The following is a 19,227-nucleotide window of genomic DNA, read 5'->3' on the forward strand; positions in this document are numbered from 1 at the left end:
CCCTTCATTTTCATAAAAAGTCTTTCCTAAGTGTGGTGTTTTCACAGATTTCAAAGAGTTTGGATATGGTTTATGCTTTTCCTTAGGCTACAACTCTTCTACTTTCTCTGATAATACAAACATTATTAGCTCTCCATTAATAAATTAACCATGTGATTTGAGTAATAATGAATGTAGCCAACTGTATTCTTACAGATGGTTGAAGTAGCCTAGAAAATAAAATATAATTAACTTTTTATTACTAAATTCTGAACCATTACAGTGTTTCATATGTAAAATAAGTTTTTTACAACCAATGGCTGTATTCCTGATTTGTAGCAAACAACCATTAATTGTTTCGCAGTCCAAAAGCCTTCATTTCCTTAATCTTTTATGGAAATAACAGTAGAGTTATATCATCTGCAGTAAATAATGTTAAAAGGATCGAAAATACCTTTTAATAGAAAATTAATAGCTACAAACAGCCCAATAATTGGCACTTATTTTAGAAGCAAGTATAAATCAAAATGGCTAACTTGCTGATGCAGTTTCACAAACAAAAGTGATCAGCTCATCTTCAATCTTTGTAAAGGCATCAAAGTCATCCACAAAGAAGACATGTCTTTCACTGGGCTTACTGCCAATATTAACTAACTCTGAATAGTCAGCATCAGCTATTCCAATAGCAAAAAAGGTGAAACCTGTAAAACAAAAAAGAACACTCTTGTGAGTCATTCATTTATAGAGTGGAAATACAATATGAACACAACTGTTTTTGCACTGGCTCCTTTCCTGATTAAATAGAAGGCGGAAATATTATTATTATAAATTCATGCATCTATTTAATCTAAAATAAATGTAATACATTCTCTGTGAGATATTTCTTTTGGCTATTTATGCTTAATGAGTTAATAAGTTAAAGCTTAAGTGTTTTCTTGAAGACATATGATTATTCAGTAGTTTAAAGTTTTAGCATATGTTCAAATGTTTTTCTAATTTAATGCTATACTGTATTGCACACAAAAATATCCATGTATCAAGTATATCATAAATACAAAACACAGAAATTAATTTCATATAGGTCTTTTACAGATTTTGTTCAGTGGCAGATATTAATCAGAGTTTTCAAGCCACTGCTGCCTCATGAGTGAACAGCTCAATACATGCATTCTCATTTCATCAGTGACTTAACTGCACTGGTTGAATCTGTTCTATATATTCTACATTAATATATTTAGAAATTTGACCCTGACTTCAAAGATTTCAGTGAAATGGACATTGTATCCTGTATGTTTGAGGAGCAGCAAACTAGCTAAAAGTTTTTCAACGCTTTCCTTTCCATAAAAGAGAAAGAAAAAAACTGTCTACATGAGGCTGAATATTGTTAATGGACATTGTGTTTTTGCATGGCTCACTCCCAAATTTACTCCAGTCAAGCAATACTGTCTTGAAGTTTGAATGAGGCCCAGGGGCATTCATCACCTTCTGCAGAGCTTTTAGCTTAACAAAACTTAGACTTGTATATTTATAAGAATATTGTCATGTTTCATCCAAGATCGGCACCTCTTCATGCCAGTCTCTATCATAGATGTGAGTCAGTACCTGCTCCAACTTATCAGCAGTCTAAACATACAGCATGCACAAAAGGAAATGGGAGAGAGGAAGTAATTTGTTCAAGATGGCACATCCCAGTCAGCAACTGAACTCCTCTCAAGCTCATTGCCAGTCCAATAGTTAAATAAGCATCTGCAAGACTCACCTGACTGTTGAACACTTTTTTTTCAGCTCAGACATAATCTCCAATTTATTCACAAACACAGAGTTTTCTTGATTGCTACTTAAAACAAGTTATGCATGCTTTACTATATTGTGATGTGATTTTACTTAATGAAGGCACTGCACTCAGCATCTAGTGGTAATACAAGCGGGCAGCCAAGATCAACGATTGAACGGGGTTTCAGGAATCACTAATATACACTGGTAACTTCATAGCTGTTAAAATCTGAAGGCAAATAAAAGAGCACAAATCTAATTTCTTGTTAGATCTCCTCACGTTAAAAGAATGACAGCTTTCTCTCTTCCATCCTTTAATTTTTTTCCATGTGGCTTTTGGATTTTGATACAAGCCTCAGTATGAGACCTTTCTACAACAACTAACCCAGTTCTTATGCTTAGACTCACAACACTGTGAGTCTGCTTAAAGCTCTAAAACTGGTGCTTTAAAAAAAATTCCTAAAGGTAATTAGTGAAACATGAGAGCAGATCAGAATCAGTAAAAGAACATATGAAAGAATTTTCAAAGGATCTCTTGTACAGAGAATAAAATAGTTCAGTTTACTGGTAACCACAAGGCTACGCTTCAAAGATGTTGGTCCAAATTCGCAGGATCATGTCCCCTAAATTATTCATCATGGGAACAGTTCCACTGACTACTACGTAATTTTAACACTGCTGCCAAAATGAAAAATAATAGCATTAATCACACACACACAAATCCAGAATCTAACCATATCCTAGTGAGATTCTGAGTTTCTCTCTGTCTGTTTTCTTAAAAATTGGAAATTTTAAAGGAACAAAAGTTACCCTTATCTAATGCCCACATTTATGAAGCTAAAATTAATGAGAAAAAGGAAAAAGTGAATAGTTCTTAAAACCACGCATTTTACCATCTAGTTGCATTTCTCTGGAGACTTTGTTCACATCATCCTGTGATCGCCCATCAGTAATAACAACCAAAACCTTTGGAATGCCCCTTCTCATGCCCGCCTCTCCAGTAAACAAGACTTCTCTTGCATGTTTAATGGCTTTTCCTGAAACAGAAAAAATTGACAACATACTTTCACTGTGATATAAACCCAATTTCTACTGGCTTCTCATATCATATGGTAGGCATCAATAAAAAGAGATATTTGTTGGGTCCCAGGTAGTCTGTAAATTGGTGCATTCTGTAATTATTAAAATACAGATTTAGAATAGTTTAATTTTGAGCTTAACCTTTGAAAATCTAATTCTTTCAGGCCTCTATTTCTCAATCCAGAAGGTGAAGATCAAGAACCTGACATGTGGGTGTGCTGGTTTTGGTTGGGATAGAGTTAATTTTCTTCCTATTAGCTGATACAGTGCTGTGTTTTGGATTTAGTGTGAGAACAATGTTGATAGGACACTGATGTTTTATTTGTTGCTAAGTAGAGCTTAGCCTGGTCAAGAACTTCTCAGTCTCTCATGCTCTGCCAGTGAGGAGGGGCATAAGAAGCTGTGAGGGAGCAGAGACAGGACAGCTGACCTGAACTAGCCAAAGGGGAATTCCATACCACAGCGCATCATTCCCAGTATATAAACTGGGGTGAGTTACCCAGAAGGGACCAATTGCTGCTTGCAGTCAGGCTGGGTATCGGTCAGTGAATGGTGAGCAATTGTATTGTGCAGCACTTGCTTTTCTTGGGGTTTATTCCTCTCACTCTTCTTGTTAATTGCCTTTTTATTACTATCACTATTATTATTACTATCACTACTATTATTATACTTTTACTTTATTGCAATTATCAAACTGTTCTTATCTCAGACCAGAGGTTTTACCTTTTTCTGATTCTCCTCCTCATAGCACCGAGGTGGGAGGAGTGAGTGTGTGGCTGTGTGGTACTTAGTTGCACGCTGGGGTTAAACCATGACAGTGCGAAAGGGTATTCTGTGCAGGTTAAAGATACAAAATCTTCCCCTTCTGGATTGTAAGGCACAGTCCACATACAACTGAAAGTGCCATTGTAGCATTTTCTCAAGTAAAGAGTTTCCAACTACAACAGATTTTAACCCTTTCAGCACTCATCTTTAATTTCTTCACATCAGAGAGCTATCTTAAGGGATTAATTACAATGCAGCTACACTCAGTTAACAGACATCTTCCCCCAGCCCAGTCTTCAGCATACCACTGAGTCGAAACTGTCCTGGGTTATAACCAAACAGACCTTTGACTTTGGCCACTTCTTTACATGCTCTGCAAGCTCCATTCCACTTTTCCATTTGCCAAGCTGATTTCATACTACTCCCCATTCCACCTTCCACAACCCACAAAGTCATTTTCTTCTGCCTACCTGCCTCTCTCCCTTCCTCCCTGACCCTTGACAGCCCTGTTGGTCAGAGGGTGAATACCCAGCAGTAGAGGGTGAAGGGTGTAAACTGCAGATGACAAAGATTTTTTTGAAGCCCAACCAATCACCTCTGGTATGAAGATACCATGCTCTCACTAGTTTTGTACTGATATATTAAACCACCTAGCAAATGGGAAATAAATATTGCACAAAGAAAATCTGCATCATAATCATGACCTTTCTTACCTGTTTTTGTATTTCCTCCTTTGTAGGATATTCGCTGAATAGCTTCAAGAAGAGTCTCTTTTGTTTTGTATGCATTCAATTTAAATTCTGTCCTGGGATCATCACTGAACTGAATTATTGCCACCTGTGCACAAAGATGTGTTCATTACTAAAGCTTCACCCAGTGTACAAGCAAAAAGTGAATTGGGACAGTTAAAACAAGGATTTCTCTTGTAACTTTGCTTCATCCTTAAACTGAAGCCAGAAATTTTTTTTCTCTTTAAGAAGCTTTCACTAAATAAAGTTTATTTTTACTCTCTGCAGCCTTGGCAACCATGTAACACTTTCTGGTTTCCTTTTGCAGCAAACAGGATGAAAAGAGTAATACCCACTTTGGCAAAAGCACTCTCAAACCAAGCCCAAAAGCAAAATCCTAGTTACAGCTGCTCATACACAGTTTACAGTTACTCATACACAGAACTTCAGGCACTTTATTCATTCTCCATGAATTAATAGCTGCACATAAGTAACGTAAGTTAAGGATCAATACTGAAGCAAGCAGCAGAAAGCTGCAGGAATATATTCTGAAATATTGCCTCTCCCAAATACGATGCTACATGAGTCCAGACCTTGTATTTCAATATTTTACACTAAGCTCCTACAACTCACAAAACATATATTGAACTTGACATTCTGTAAGTAGTGTGCCTGCTTTAAAAACAGCTATTCATGTGCTTAAGCTTAAGCTTTTCCATAAGTTTCTAAAGCACCATAGACAATATTGTGGGGAAACAGCTGTATAGCAAAAAAGAGTGAAAAGGCATCTCTCTACACAAATACATAAATATAACAATCATTGTAAATACTATATTTTACTTAAAGCACTGTAGATTTTGTAAAGCGTGGGATTTTAAATAAACGGACCTTTAATTTTCCTTATCAATGCCATTTTTAGCTTATTTAGAAATAAACATCACAGTGAGACAGAAATGATACCCAGCTTTCATCCTAGCAAAATTAATATAATGAATTTCAGCATATGATCTGTATAAAAGATGATCTTGAAAAAAAAAAAGTTTATATTTTCAAAAGAACCGTGAAATGATGTCAATCACTTTTTTATTCATTTCACTTCTGATGCTAGTCTAAAACACCCTGTCAAGTCCATGCACCTTCCATCTCTCTATATGTTGATTACCTGCGTTCCATCAGGACCGATCTTATCCAAAGCTCCAACAGTGCTATAGAGAAAGCTAATTATTTTATTGAAATTGTCATCTCCAATACTCCATGACCCATCCACCAGGAACGCTAGGTCAGCTTTGGCTGCTTTGCACACTGAGAAAGAAAAACAAGTATTTTGGAATTAGAGCAATGCCTCAGATCCTCAGGAAATCTCATAAATTGCTTAAGAAAATGCAACTGTCGTGAAAAGCCCTTGTTTAATGTTCATAATGCTTTAGCAAACAGACCTGCTGGCATTGACTACAGTGCAGGTGTAGAACCAGCTGAGCTCTGCAAGGGGTGAATGGTCTGCACTGACAGATCCTGTCACAGAACATAGTCCAAGGCCATAACAGTTCTTTAAAATCTGGCTAACGATTTTTATTTTTAGTTATGTTGTTAAGTAAAGTCACATATGAACTTCCGCAATCCCAGACTCCCAGCATGACGTAGTAAGCTAGATGAGAGAATCTCAACTGTGGAAGTTCCCAATGGGAAACTAGTCTATTCCGAAAGTTACCCTAAGCTCTGTAGTGCCTAATGCTCACCACTTTAACTATACTATCTAGCAACCACACAGGTTTCCCCCATCCCATCTTATTCCAGCATTTTCTTACTCAAAATGGCCTGCAGAGCTGTACATCTCATGTGTTGCTCAGTCCTTCATGGGAACTGGGAACCCTGAACATGATACAAAATCCAGGTCTACCGCTTGGGGTCAGGAATAAACAGTCTCAAAGCAAAGTTATGTCTTTCAACATATTTCATCATGAATAAAAATGTTCACCTAAATCCAGAGAATGGGACAGGAAGGTTGGTACCAGTATTTCTCGTTTTCAGTTGCATACTCCTTGGATTAAAAAAAACCCACAAATAAATCTACTGCTCACACACAAGGTCTTTTTTTCTGCATTTATGGGTTAAATTCTCAATTAATATAAGTCAGTTTGGTCCACTGACTTCAAGCTGATGGATTTGACCCTCAGTCTCCAATAATGCTCCTCACATGGAAATATTTATGAGACTCTGTACAAAACACTACATGTTCAAATGATAAACAGAAAGAAGGGACTGAACATGGCCAACATTTTTCTCATTATCTAAAGCAGGCATATTTTAAAAATCAAGTTTAACTACCCTAGGATGTCTGCCTCAGTTGCAGAATATGTATGGTTTTGGAATTTTGGAAAAAGAAAATCCCACACTTATTAAACCTTCATTCTGCAAATTTCAACAACACAATAATGACGTCAGATTTTTGGCCTATAAAATTTAAGCCAGCTGCTTTAACAGTGTCACTGTAGCAAATGCATTTTGAAATCTGATCCCCACAGCTCTAAAACAGTGTCAGAAGCAGAAAAATGCTGCAACAACACCTTAAAATTATTATAGACACACACATGTAGCACTCACCCTCTTTTGCAGGAGGGATTGTAGGTGGCGGAGGTGGTGTTGAAGGTGTTGTTGGTGGTTGAGTTGGAAATGGTACTGGAGAATAAAAGGAAGGAATATTAAAAATGCTTAAAAGCCCAGTGTATTGTATCTATATTAAACACAGCATTTTCTACTCCACATTTAAAATTCATTATCTCTAATCCGCTAGGTATGAAGTTGGAGAGAAATGTAGGTGAGCATGTGAATGTAATGTTCTCCTCTACTGACCACTTGAAAAAGGATTGTACTATTACAGAGCAATTAATGGCTGCATTTAGTGTCAATGACACCATGATACAACTGAAGTACTACTGGAACTGCCCTTTTGGGGGACTTCTCCAGTGTAGTAGACCAAGCAGCAGCTCTGTTATTGACCTAGTATCCATAACTCATTTTGTAAAAGATCAGAGATTAGCGCAAACAGGATTCATTATAAGCCTCATTTCCACATGAGTTAATTCCCACTGCAACTGATGTGGGTTTTCCCATTGGCTTCAACAAGAGAAAGGGCCAATGCTCTGAAAGATCTACAAAAAACTAATGCCCAGGACCTCCATGGCCACAGACAGACCAGGACCAGACCCATTTAGAAAGGGTCACAACTGTTGTAAAGTGACTTGAAAGGCTGCTCTCTAAGCACCAGAGAGGTACAGGTCACCCTGAAGAGTGTTTTCTTACGAATAATTTGTCTGCATCACAAACCATCTTTCTCAAATGGACATATAGGTCAAGGTGTGTTCATCTTCATGTCTCCCAACTCCCTGAACTGCAGAGAAAACAAAACAGATTCCTCTAAAGAACAGAGGCTTGGCTTGTTCCTCACTGAGAATGAGCCCTGGACAACTGAGAAGTGGAGCCATCCACTTGTGCAAATTTTTCCTATGTGAAACCATGTGTGGAAGGATTCACTTGAAGAGGAAAATTACATACATTATCTACCTTGAGAGACAGGTAACAGTATTCTGGAATATAGTAATATAATATGAGAAGAAGGGTATCACTGAGATTGAAAACAAGCTTGAAGAAAGAAAGAAAGATCATGTAAAATATTCACTCTGTTCATCCTGTATTTTGTTTTGAAGTGTTTTGAATTCAAGAGAGCAGAATCTTGCCTTCAAAAACAGCTGTGAGGGGGGTTTTGCCTGTCTGGTGTTACTGAGAATAATAATAAAAAGGCTGGTTTGTTTGTTTGCTTTAAAATATGTAAGTAGATTGGGTATCAAGGTCTCATCTAACTGTAAATTACTCAGACACTGGTGAGATTTTAAATAACAAGAGCTGCAGGATACAAAACTTTCTCTCTGCTTCATTTTCTGGGTTCACTTTTTTTCCCAAAGTCACAGATTTTCAGAGTATCCCCTAGTGGGACTTTTTAATGAAGAAAGCTAATCTATCCTCCCTGTTTCATTCTCATTAAGCCAAATACAGTTGATGGATGTGACTTCACAAGTAACACACAGCAGTGGTGTAAGAATCCTGAACCTCTGTGGAGGAGTCACAATGTAGTTGAAAAATTTAAAATTCAGCTAAAGGAAACTGCATAGGAATAGCACATCTGTGGGCAAAACGCAAAACACTAGAAGCAATCAAGCATTACTGCTGCTGGCTGAACTCTGATCTATTTTACTCACATGTTGTCTCCATGATGCTTACAGCAGGGCCCTCTATCTCCTGAAGCTGTGTATGAACACTGATTTTATATTCAGTTCCAGGCATCAGCTCAAAGAAGCAATGTCTAGGGGTCCCTCCACCAAGATTTACTTCTCGCTTTTTTCCATCTGGAATTATAAAAAAACCCAAAACATTAAAACATGTCTTTACTGCTTTATTGAAGAATGTAATTTAAATCTTAAATAAGGGGTACATGACAGCAGATGAAGGGCAAGTGGTTGACATATTAACAAACTACATGCTGCCTTATTTCTGGAAATCACCTCTATGCAGAGGTCTCTGTAACATTTCATCTTTTATATTAAGTAGGAGCTGAGGAATGTGTTAGACATCTGCAGGAAAAAGACAAATTTCACCCCTTGTGCTGAGGTTAATAAAAATCACTAACATTGTCATCAATGGGCTTTGGATCTGGTCCTAAATTATCAGAGTCTAATGAGGAACTGTTGCATTATGTAATTCTATAGCATCTTTTGTCTATGTCTTTGGTTCTCAGAGTCTGTAATATGCTAAGTAATTGCAAGAGAGACTGAACTAGGTATTGTATTCCATCTTCCACTAGTAACCACTTAACAAGTCAGTTATGGATTAGTATTTACAGGGTTCCAAAATTAATTCTTCTAAACTCTGAATTAGAAAACATATTGACGATGGAAAAAGCCTGGATATTGGAAATAACATATGGCATAATTTAGTAATTGTAAGAAAACCTTCAGCACAATTCATGATCTGTAGCAAAGAAGTGAAATGCAAGCAACTGATCTCACGTTTTACAGAATATATACAAAAAATGTCATTCAGTGCCAAGGAAAAAAACATCTGATGATTATCAGGAAGTGTTACATGAGTATAAAAATAATTGATCACTTCCTGAACAAGACACACACCCAATCTGACAATTTAGTTTCTTTATGATAGATGCTACTAAGAAGCAATTGTTCACACTTTAGCTTGTTCTGCTCACATTTAGGCTCTTTTGGCTCACTTTCGGCAGTTCTATATGATGAAAGCAGAACGTTGGCTAGCTCCCAGATGAGAAGGAAATCTGTGCTTTCTTGTGCCAGCCAAGATCTCTGTTTTCTGAACAGTCTGTCTGTATTCCAGGCTTTCAAATAAAAGTTATCACCACCCATTTTCCATTCCACAGAAAGGTCATTATTTTTTTGCAGCCAAATTTGTATCATTTCTTATGATACCTTTGATAGATCCTATTGAATATTATTAACTGCACTTCTCTCAAGTTATCCAAGCTTTTAATTTGTCACCATTCAAAAAATCACTGATGTCTACTGGGAATAAGAGAGTTAGTCTGCACAAATACTGACTTCTCCATAACCTCTTCTGGCTACACCTGAGAACCAGTGAGACAGAAGAGGCTGTAATTCACCTTCTGTACAGTAAGCACTAAAAGCACCAAGACACCATGTGTTGCCACACAAAAATATCATGCTTATCTAGATGAGTAACATCACTACAAGCTATAATTAACAATCAACAGAATGAGAACAGACAAAACTGGATGTTCTTCTGACTCTGTGAGCATGCTCTGGAGTCAATCAAACTTTTCTTACCCTTCTACCCTCCTCTCATGTCCATCTTAATCCTACAGAGATAACACCAAGGGTTTCTTTATGATCCTTTTTACATCCTTTATGCATCTTCTGTCCCTCACACCAGTGAAAAACTCAGGTAATATCACCTGCCTTCTACTGATGGATAAAAGTCAGTACCTTGCCCTATAAAAAGGGCAAGTTATCAACATCTGTTTGATAGAAAAGAACAAGAATGCTACTTCTACGCCTGAAACTTTCAGTGTGTACACAACTCTCTTCTGTCCATCATTTCCAGTATTTAAGGAGACAGCCTACAGGTCCAACTGCATAAAATCTCTTAACTTATGCAATTTAATCCTCTGGGTTAGGCTGTAGCTGCACATTGAATTACTTAGTGACTTACCCACAAGTGATTCTATAACTACCCTGTATGCAGTAGCATGTCTGTGAAGCTGCCACTGAGCACAGAGGCTAGTCATGCGGACTTGATAGGAATCCAAATTTGTCACACCCAGGTCCACTGAAAATTAAATACCAAAAGATCAGATTTACTCTTCTAAGAAGTCATACAAGAAAAAAATTACAAAAGAGTTACAGTTAAACACCTGAGCCAATTCATTTTTAACAAATAATTTCAAAAGCTGCTTAAAAAAATTATGTTAGGAAAATGCAAAATAAGAAGGGGGAAGAAAAAAAGGTGAATCTTTAGAGCAGAAATTTGGAACTTTGATTAAGACTAAATAATGAACACTGCTAAACAGTTGCAACAAATAAGCATAAAAGTATCACTATAACAGCAATATTTCTGTCAAAATCTAATTTAAAATTGAGCTTTAGATATATGCCTAGTTTATATAAGAATTTGCTTGGTTTAGATATAGCTTAATTTATATAAAATTAAGCTTCATAGATATAGGAAGCTTAAATCATTACATGTATCTTTGGAGCTAAAAAAAAAGGAAGACTAAGTAGACTTTCCATTAAGGAGATTTATATCTACTACTAGGCAAATAAATAATAGGCTGATAAATAATAATGTCTGCTTTATGACTCCTGTCTTGCTAAAGTCTAGCAGATTATTTTTAAGCCTAATATAGTCTGATAAAAAGAGAGACTTTCAGAAAAACAATTTGCACACAACTGAGAAAGTCTTCAATGTGAAAATTTATTCAGAGAGCTGCACAAAGCTACAGTTATAGCGAAAAACAGCCTCTAGAGATCTGAACAGCATGAAATCATTCTTACAGGTTTTGGCTACGCCTGTTAGGGCATCACTGAAGCCTGTTGAGTATGAAGCAAATACTTTAACATTGTACTCCGTTCCACTGAAGAGATTTAGAATGAGAATGGTATTGATATCATCCCCTACAAAGGTCTCCAACGCAGGACCAGGAACTGCAAAAAATGGAATAAATTCGAAAAACATTTGCTCATCCATTGTGTTAGTAGGTAGTGACATCTCAAGACATTCTAAATTACAAGTGCTCCTAAAGTTACTGGTATGTTTCTGCCTTGTTCTTTTTGGGGATTTTTTTCAACCATACAGAAAAACAAAGACATTCTGCTCAGTCCTTGCATGGATAGAAGCCACAACACACTTGAGAAATTCACCAGTGGGAATCATTAAGGCAGAGTTAGACTCTGGCATCTGTGAAGACCCTTTTGTTCTGCTTCAGTGACTTACTACTGCCCTAAATAAGCAGCCAAAGATCTCCTCAGCTTGACAGTATGCCAGGATCAACGGGGGGCGGACAGCAGATGCCAGCCAGCAATACAGTCCCTAAGGGGTTCTTATACAACAGCATCATTTAACACTGAGCAAAAATTATAATGAAAATAGAAAAGAATAAAACTTTCCCAAATCAGAACTGCAAACAGCTCCTTTGTTGCCTCTCTTGGTTGTTGTAGACGCACTTTAGAGAACAGGCAACAGTATTGTCTTTGGACAGTGTTTTAGACCCTTAATGGTCACACATTTGTGTTTCTCTCTCAATAGAGAACCATGTTTTTCTAAAGAAATTTGAAGGAGCTTGGGTGCCTTGTCTAACTGCAATGTGCAGGTGGGCAAAGGATGCAGACAAAATGGGCAATGAATAAAACAAAGTGTTTGGGAGGTGTAGAATAGGAAACTAAAACTTTCTACTGTGAAAGAAAGGAAGAAGAATAGAACACAGGAGAGAGAAGCAGGAGAAGAGCAAATATTAGTTTCTGAAGTAAACAAAAAGAGTCATGGTAAAATGTCATAAGAGCACAGACTGAAAGGGGGTTGATCATCCTTAAGATGGAGAATCTAAGCGGGAATCTTAGTGCTGCCTACTCCCACCCAATGGGAGGGGGCAGAGAATACAGTGTCTTCTGAGGTAGACAGGAAGATAGTAAGACAAAAGAGACAAAATTTGCAATGTGGGAAATTTTGATTAGATATTAGGAAATACAATTGCACAGTGAGGGTAGTCAAAAACTGGAACAGATGCTTAGAGTGGTTTTGAAATTTCCATCCTTGGAGAGATTACAAATTCAACTGGACAAAATCCAGTGAAACCTGTTCCAATCAGGCCCTATTTTGATCAGGGTGTTGGACCAGATGATCTCCAGAAATCTCTTCCAACCTGCATCATTCTGTGACTATGAAACTTTCCTATTCAAAACCAGAGACACCTAACCCAATAGCACTTTTGAGGTGCTGTAACTGCAACTGCTACATATAAGTGCAAAATTCAGCAAAAGTTGATGTCAAGATGTTGTTCAGTCAAAAACAAATGACAAAAAAGATCAGTTTAAAAACTCACTGTTGATAGGTTTGTAGACAATTCTGTAACCCATTGTTGGTGATGGCGGGGCATCCCAACTGATACGTAATCTGTTGTACCATTCATCTGAGACACGTAGATTTCTAGGAGCAGACAGAGGTACTAAAAAGAAACCAAACCGAGCTTTTACAAGACTATCTCAAATAAGCACATGCATAAAACTCAAGATATGCACATGAAAATAAGTGTGATATCCAGTACTCTCAGATTTACAGGTAAAATTGCCAGGATGAGAGGTTTTAATCAAATTCATCCTTGGCATTACGTCAGTGGATTAAGTTCAAGTATACCAAGTTATATCAAGGATTAATTATGAACTTTATTCAACAAACAATGAACTTTAAAATTAATTCCCAGCTTTGTCCCTGCATTTTTTTAAAGTAAAATAGTTCAGAGATAATTATCATTTATTTATACAGTTTCTTTCAGTCCAAGCATGCTAAATTTTTTAATATATAAATCATGTTCTTGTGAACACTTGATGCTTTCAAACAGAATGAAAGGAATGATTTGCAAGTGATTTAAGTGTCTGCACAAATAGCACTTCAATTTAGGCAGAAATTATGTAAATTAAGAGAATAATTCAATAAAATTATACTATCATGACTAACAGTACAACAATGAGATGATTTTTTACTAATATGCTGCAGAGAGGAAACTTAAGCTACAGCTGAGTAACCTTTTGGTACTTGGTAAGAACTCTAGAGATGATGCAATCACTTTTGTAAACAGTTCGACTGCATTTCTAATGACCTTTAGGAAGTAATGATCTCAAACAAAAGAAAATGCAACAGTACAATGGCTGGTTTGATACAATCCCAGCAGGCATTGTTTACTTTATTTTCTGCATTAGTTGGCTTGTCCTTGTTGGGCTATCTATCAAGGACTTACCAGCTTTATTACTCAGTAAGTTTCTGCAAACTCCCAGTATTTGGATATAGAATACAATTTCTCAACTAGAAGCAGCCCATTGTCTATAAATGAATGAACCGAGATGAATCTAGATCTCAAGTCATAGGAGTTATGCAATATAAGCCCATATTTATACTAAAATATATTAGTAAAGCCAAAAGAGTAAGCCTTTTACATGCATATCCTGGCCAAAGACAAGAAGAAAATTTGCACTCACGGGTTTTGCCAGGAGCTGAGACACTGACACCTTCCCCATCAGAATAGATGGGAGTGATGGTAACTTTGTATTCTGTATCAGACAGCAGAGGCTGAAGCAGAAGAGTGTTTTGTCTCCCAGGTACCATTACCTGGATAGTCAGAAAACCAGAAACAATCAAGCTTAATAACTAGAGCTAAAATCTTTTCGTATCTTACACGATCTCTGACACCACCTTTCACTAGTATTGCTGCATAGCTTGCATTTTTAAATATTTCTGCTGCTCTATGGTAAAATAAAATCATTAAATTATCACCCTTTTAACACATCTACTATCTATACCTGAGTAAAAATAAAAAAGGAGAATGTGCCTATGGGATAACACAGTTTTATATTAAACCTATGAGCCACTACAGCTCCATAAACCACTGGTACTATATGGATCATTAGTACTTGAACAGTTTTACTGTACAGACAAAATAAATCCTCTTACTGTATTTGTTCTTGACATCAATATGATTGTCCAAAGCTATGCCCATTAATAAAGGTTGATTGCTATGTCCTTTGGGGACAGAAAATACTCCTTTCCTGGGAGGAAGGAAAATGAATTCAGGAGATCGGGAAGCATGCACTGAGCGAGCAGGAGTAAAATATATTTGTCCCATCCTCATCTAGTCTGGGGACAAGGAAATTAAGATAGCTACTCAGGAGAGGAAGCTATTCAGGAAGGATGCCAAACTGCCATGAAACATGGAAGATCTGCAGCAGAATCCAACCAGGCAACCGAGTGGAAGTAGAGAAGCTGTAGAAATCCCTCCAACCAGTTTTAGGTGTGCTAGTGCAAAAGTTTCAACCACTGGATTAAGCACTGCTTCATTTAATACAGTACAAGGTTTCCCTATAAGCAGCTATTTCTGAAACTCTTCAATAGATGACTGTATATTAGCCGGAGACCTAAAAGTTAGTATCACAACAGTGGTTGTAGAGGAACCAATAAAGCCTTGCAATCTTCTACTTTATCAGCAAACTTTCAGTGTCAGAGAGCTCCCAAAGCCTGAAGGGGAGCTACATAGCACATGGAGTGTACATGGTGAAAAAAAGAAATCAATCCTATGTTCCCTGCAATAAATCTATGCTGTGAAGTGACATTGTTGGAAGCAACAGCCGCAAGGTCCAACCTCATATTTTGGACACTCTCTGGCTCATATCCATTGTGTGAATCTATCACCTGAGCCAGCCACCACACATATTTGGCAAGAATTTGAGAAGCCTATAAGCCTTAAACTCAACAGGAAATCACAGAAACTGAGCCTAGAAGTATTTTGCTATTTCAAAGAAGACTGATGCATGTGATGGTGGCAGAGCAAAATTTTCTGAAGCATATACTCAGACAAGAAAGCTCTCACCAGTTTTAACACCCCAGGATACATTCAGGCTGCTTCTAATTTTGGCAAGTACTACACAGCAGGAAATTAATCTAGTACACCCAGGTGTTAAGACTTGTCAAAGAAGTACTTCATTCATTGATCAAAACTGGACAAAACCATGTAAATACATGTGCATGAAAGATTCCCATGCTGAACTCTTCCATACATAAAACACATTAGCCAACTTTCTGAAAAAATAACAGTCAAATTTTTGTTTTATCAGGAGATGGGATGAAAGCATTGAGCACTCTCTCTTTTCCACATGTGCAGAGATCTTCTACTGAACAAAATAGCTTTCAGCAGCGAGAAATGTTCTTGGCTTTAAGGAAGAAAAAAATGTGATCCTTCCAGTATGTACAGCACACCCAAGAACATACATGCAATTCAGGGCTTGAGCCTTCTGTAGTGAAAAGTATTCTATTACATTTTCTAGTCCCTGATTTCCAGCCAATTGCATCAAGGATTAAAAAGCTTATTAATATTTCTATGGAAAGGGAGGAGTAACTGAAATTTATATCACTGAAATCAGAGCCAAAAAACTTAAGCATCCACCACAGAATTGTCACGCTATAGTATATTTAAGCCCAAAATTCCACAAAACTTTTGGGTTCTGGTTAAGAAATGTACTTAACCATATGAACACTCCCTTAAAAATTGAACATCTGTGTTATTTTATTGACATCTGTATTGCACCTCTCAGGTGCTTGGAGCCACACGATAAAATACATTCCTTCTGTTTAAAATGTGCTTAATTTTAAGGATAATCTTACATCATTCCTTATTCAGTAAAGTATTTATGCATGTGATTAATTTAAAAGATGAAACACATGGTTAACCTGTTTGCTGATTTGTGACCAAAGATAATAAGACTTGAGAGTGTAATTAAAAATTAAATAATTTGCAGAATTAAAGCCAATATATCTACCCAATCTTACAATTTTATAATTTTCTTTATTGAGCTTTTGAGCCAACTCTAATATCGTTCTGGTAGTCAAAATTTGAATACCTTTCCTACAGTTTTAATTTCCTTTTAAAATAATAGTCGTTGAATACTAAATCAGAAGTACATTTGTATCATTCAACTGAATTTGATTAAACTTCCCAGAGCTGAAATCTAGCATCTGAATTTTAGAAACTCTGGGTTAATGCCAGAAGAATAGTACAATTTGTGCCATTGTTCTGTGCAAGATTGCCACTGTATTATATACTATACTATCATATAGTTGAGGTAAATTCATAAAGAACGTTTTCCGGTCCAAAAGGAAACCACTACCTTGAAGGTCCATTTTCAGATTATAGTTGAAAGAGATAGTTAAAAAGTAATCTTCCACCAAGGTCTCATAAAAGATGAATGAAGCCAAAATGAAAAAAGACTGATTCCTATTTTGCTAGGAATTCAAGTAATTTTTTTCAATATTTTTTATGGATACAGTATGATAAAGAACTAAAAATGTCAGCTTCTAGGCGTCAAAAAAAATATCCCATATTTCCTATACAACTGTTCTATGAACAGAAGTCAGTCACGTGACAGACACAGAAGGAGAATAATATGGTCAGTATTTTTGCATTCTGAGCTATTTACTAAGAAAATAACCATGAACTATACAATTTCATCTCTTAAATGTATCTCCGTAGAGGTATCCCAATTTTTTAATTTAGTTTTTGTTGAAACGAAGTGCTGCAATAGAAAGATTTCCCCAGTTAAAGAAAGAAGAAGACAAAAAGGCACTTGTGTCCCAGAATTCTGAAATTATCTAAAATATTGTGAAAACTCAAAATAACAGAGCGAGGACTTCTCTTCTTACTTTCTATATGCACAAAAGAATACATGTAGCACTCTTCATTCTTTCAAATATTTTCCAAAATCTTCATCACCAAAAATTTTCTTTTTGTGAAAGACCATTTTAATTTTGATCATGACATGGTATTAGAAAAATAACATATATTCTTAGGCACTTAGATTAAAAAGTGCTGTCCTTATTGTGACATGTTCAGGTTAACAAGCAGTATGAAAAATCTGCATTTGAACTTTAATTGCGTTTCTTTAACATAAAATGAAACTTCTAGGGAAAGAGTGAAATTCCCAAAGGAAAAAAATTTGCATAAGATTGTCCTGTACAAACACATTCTCAGGATAGAAAAAGCCCTAGGAGTAAAGGATCCCAAAACAAACACAAAAACCCCAACAAAACAAACCAAAACCCACAAACACCTACACAAATTTTAAAAGTACAGGAAAAGGAGGACAGGCTGCCAGTGTTTATCTATGACTTCTTTAAACATTGTGTGACTGGGCCTTGATCTTACATTTGACTGCTGTTGCCTGCAGTGCAGCAGGTGCTGTATGATTGAAACTTCAATCTCATGGTAATACCAAACACGGACCTTTTACTAATTGCAATAGGAGTGTCATGTAAGGAAAGACCATGACTTAACAGTTATTAAACAAACTTTTCAAGCTTATGAAGCCATTCACAAAGCCCATACAGACCATTCTTACCGCTTCCTCAGCACGGTCACCTTTCGCAGTGAGGTAGGTCACTCTGAACTGCTGAACATTGTAATCTGAAATGTCCCATACCACCCTCAGACTTGAGGTTGTTTCATCATCTATAACAAGGTTTCTGATTCCTGTTCGAAAAACTAAAGCAAAAAACATTTAATTAACATTTTCTCAGCTTTATTTTTAGATGTAAAATTGCACTAATTATCATCAAGTAGATGCAAGCTCTTCTGAAGTCGTGGTGTACATGCAGATACGTGGTGGGCAAACCTATATACTTCAGTCATACTTGGGCTTAATAACATAAAAACTTTAAACAGTTGATAAAAATACAAGCTATCCTATACTGCCATTAACATATATTACTCCATCTGTCTTGTTTATACTACATGGCTTATGAAGCTTTAAAGTAACCAAAACTTCACTACAGCTAGAATGCTACAAAATAGAAACATTCCAGAATGGTTGTTCCTTACAAGTCAGTTTTCTAATTGCAGGAAAAACAAACAGGACACTCAAAACTAAACAAAATTCTGAAGAGTTTCTAAGCTCTTCAGAGAAAGAGAAGAAAGAGATGAATTTCCCAAATTACTTCCTATGTAATATCACTGCTATCATTCAGAGTCCCTACACTGTGTAATAGGTTGGCTCCTCATCCACACATGGCACATGCAGGAAGCCAGCCACATGCAGAAGGCTGGCGCAGGAGCACAATAGTGTGAACCTTTGACTGGCGATGTCCCCTGCCTGAGGTCTACACCGCTACAAGAACTGCCATAGCAGTGTGCTGACCTCATGGACCATCACGAACTGGGGTTATCAGCTCCTCGGTAATATCACAGTTCTCTGCCCCTAGACCTCGATGTGCTTGCAGGGAGCCTCAAACTCTTTGCATTCAGCATATAAACTGTTGATATTTGTTCTATTTACCTGCTGTGGTGGGCTTAGAAGTTGTGGTACTGGTAGTAGTCACTGTGGTAGGTATTGGGGTAGTCCTTGCAACTGAAAAACAATACTCAGCTCACTAACAATTCAACAAGACATGGAAGTCACAGTACTTATTTTGTGTTTCCAACTATGACAATGAAACTATGTGCTCACACCTACAGGCATCCCACACTTCAGGCATTTCAGAAATTACAAAGGAACTATTCATTTAGTTTACTTTATGCACATTTATTTACAGGATCAGCACTTAGATCTACAGA

The 19,227-nt window shown here is 36.8% G+C and overlaps 1 protein-coding gene across 4 annotated transcripts in view; it reads right to left on the reverse strand.

Moving 5' to 3' along the window:
• COL14A1 (collagen type XIV alpha 1 chain) overlaps positions 1-19,227 on the reverse strand; it is a 119,454-nt gene that overhangs the window by 43,249 nt on the left and 56,978 nt on the right. For 3 of the 4 annotated variants that reach the window (XM_030489511.1, XM_030489430.1, XM_030489695.1), the window contains 12 exons: positions 18,950-19,021; positions 18,008-18,159; positions 14,111-14,240; positions 12,961-13,083; positions 11,417-11,566; positions 10,575-10,691; positions 8,579-8,725; positions 6,927-7,001; positions 5,488-5,627; positions 4,311-4,434; positions 2,646-2,789; positions 516-680 (listed from right to left, as the gene is read on the reverse strand). In XM_030489511.1, coding sequence (XP_030345371.1) covers positions 516-680; positions 2,646-2,789; positions 4,311-4,434; positions 5,488-5,627; positions 6,927-7,001; positions 8,579-8,725; positions 10,575-10,691; positions 11,417-11,566; positions 12,961-13,083; positions 14,111-14,240; positions 18,008-18,159; positions 18,950-19,021 — 1,539 coding nt within the window. The remainder of the gene's footprint in view (positions 1-515; positions 681-2,645; positions 2,790-4,310; positions 4,435-5,487; positions 5,628-6,926; positions 7,002-8,578; positions 8,726-10,574; positions 10,692-11,416; positions 11,567-12,960; positions 13,084-14,110; positions 14,241-18,007; positions 18,160-18,949; positions 19,022-19,227) is intronic. The other variant, XM_030489601.1, reaches the window with a different exon arrangement.

This window comes from Strigops habroptila, chromosome 1, assembly GCF_004027225.2.
Source record: "Strigops habroptila isolate Jane chromosome 1, bStrHab1.2.pri, whole genome shotgun sequence".
Taxonomy (NCBI): domain Eukaryota; kingdom Metazoa; phylum Chordata; class Aves; order Psittaciformes; family Psittacidae; genus Strigops; species Strigops habroptila.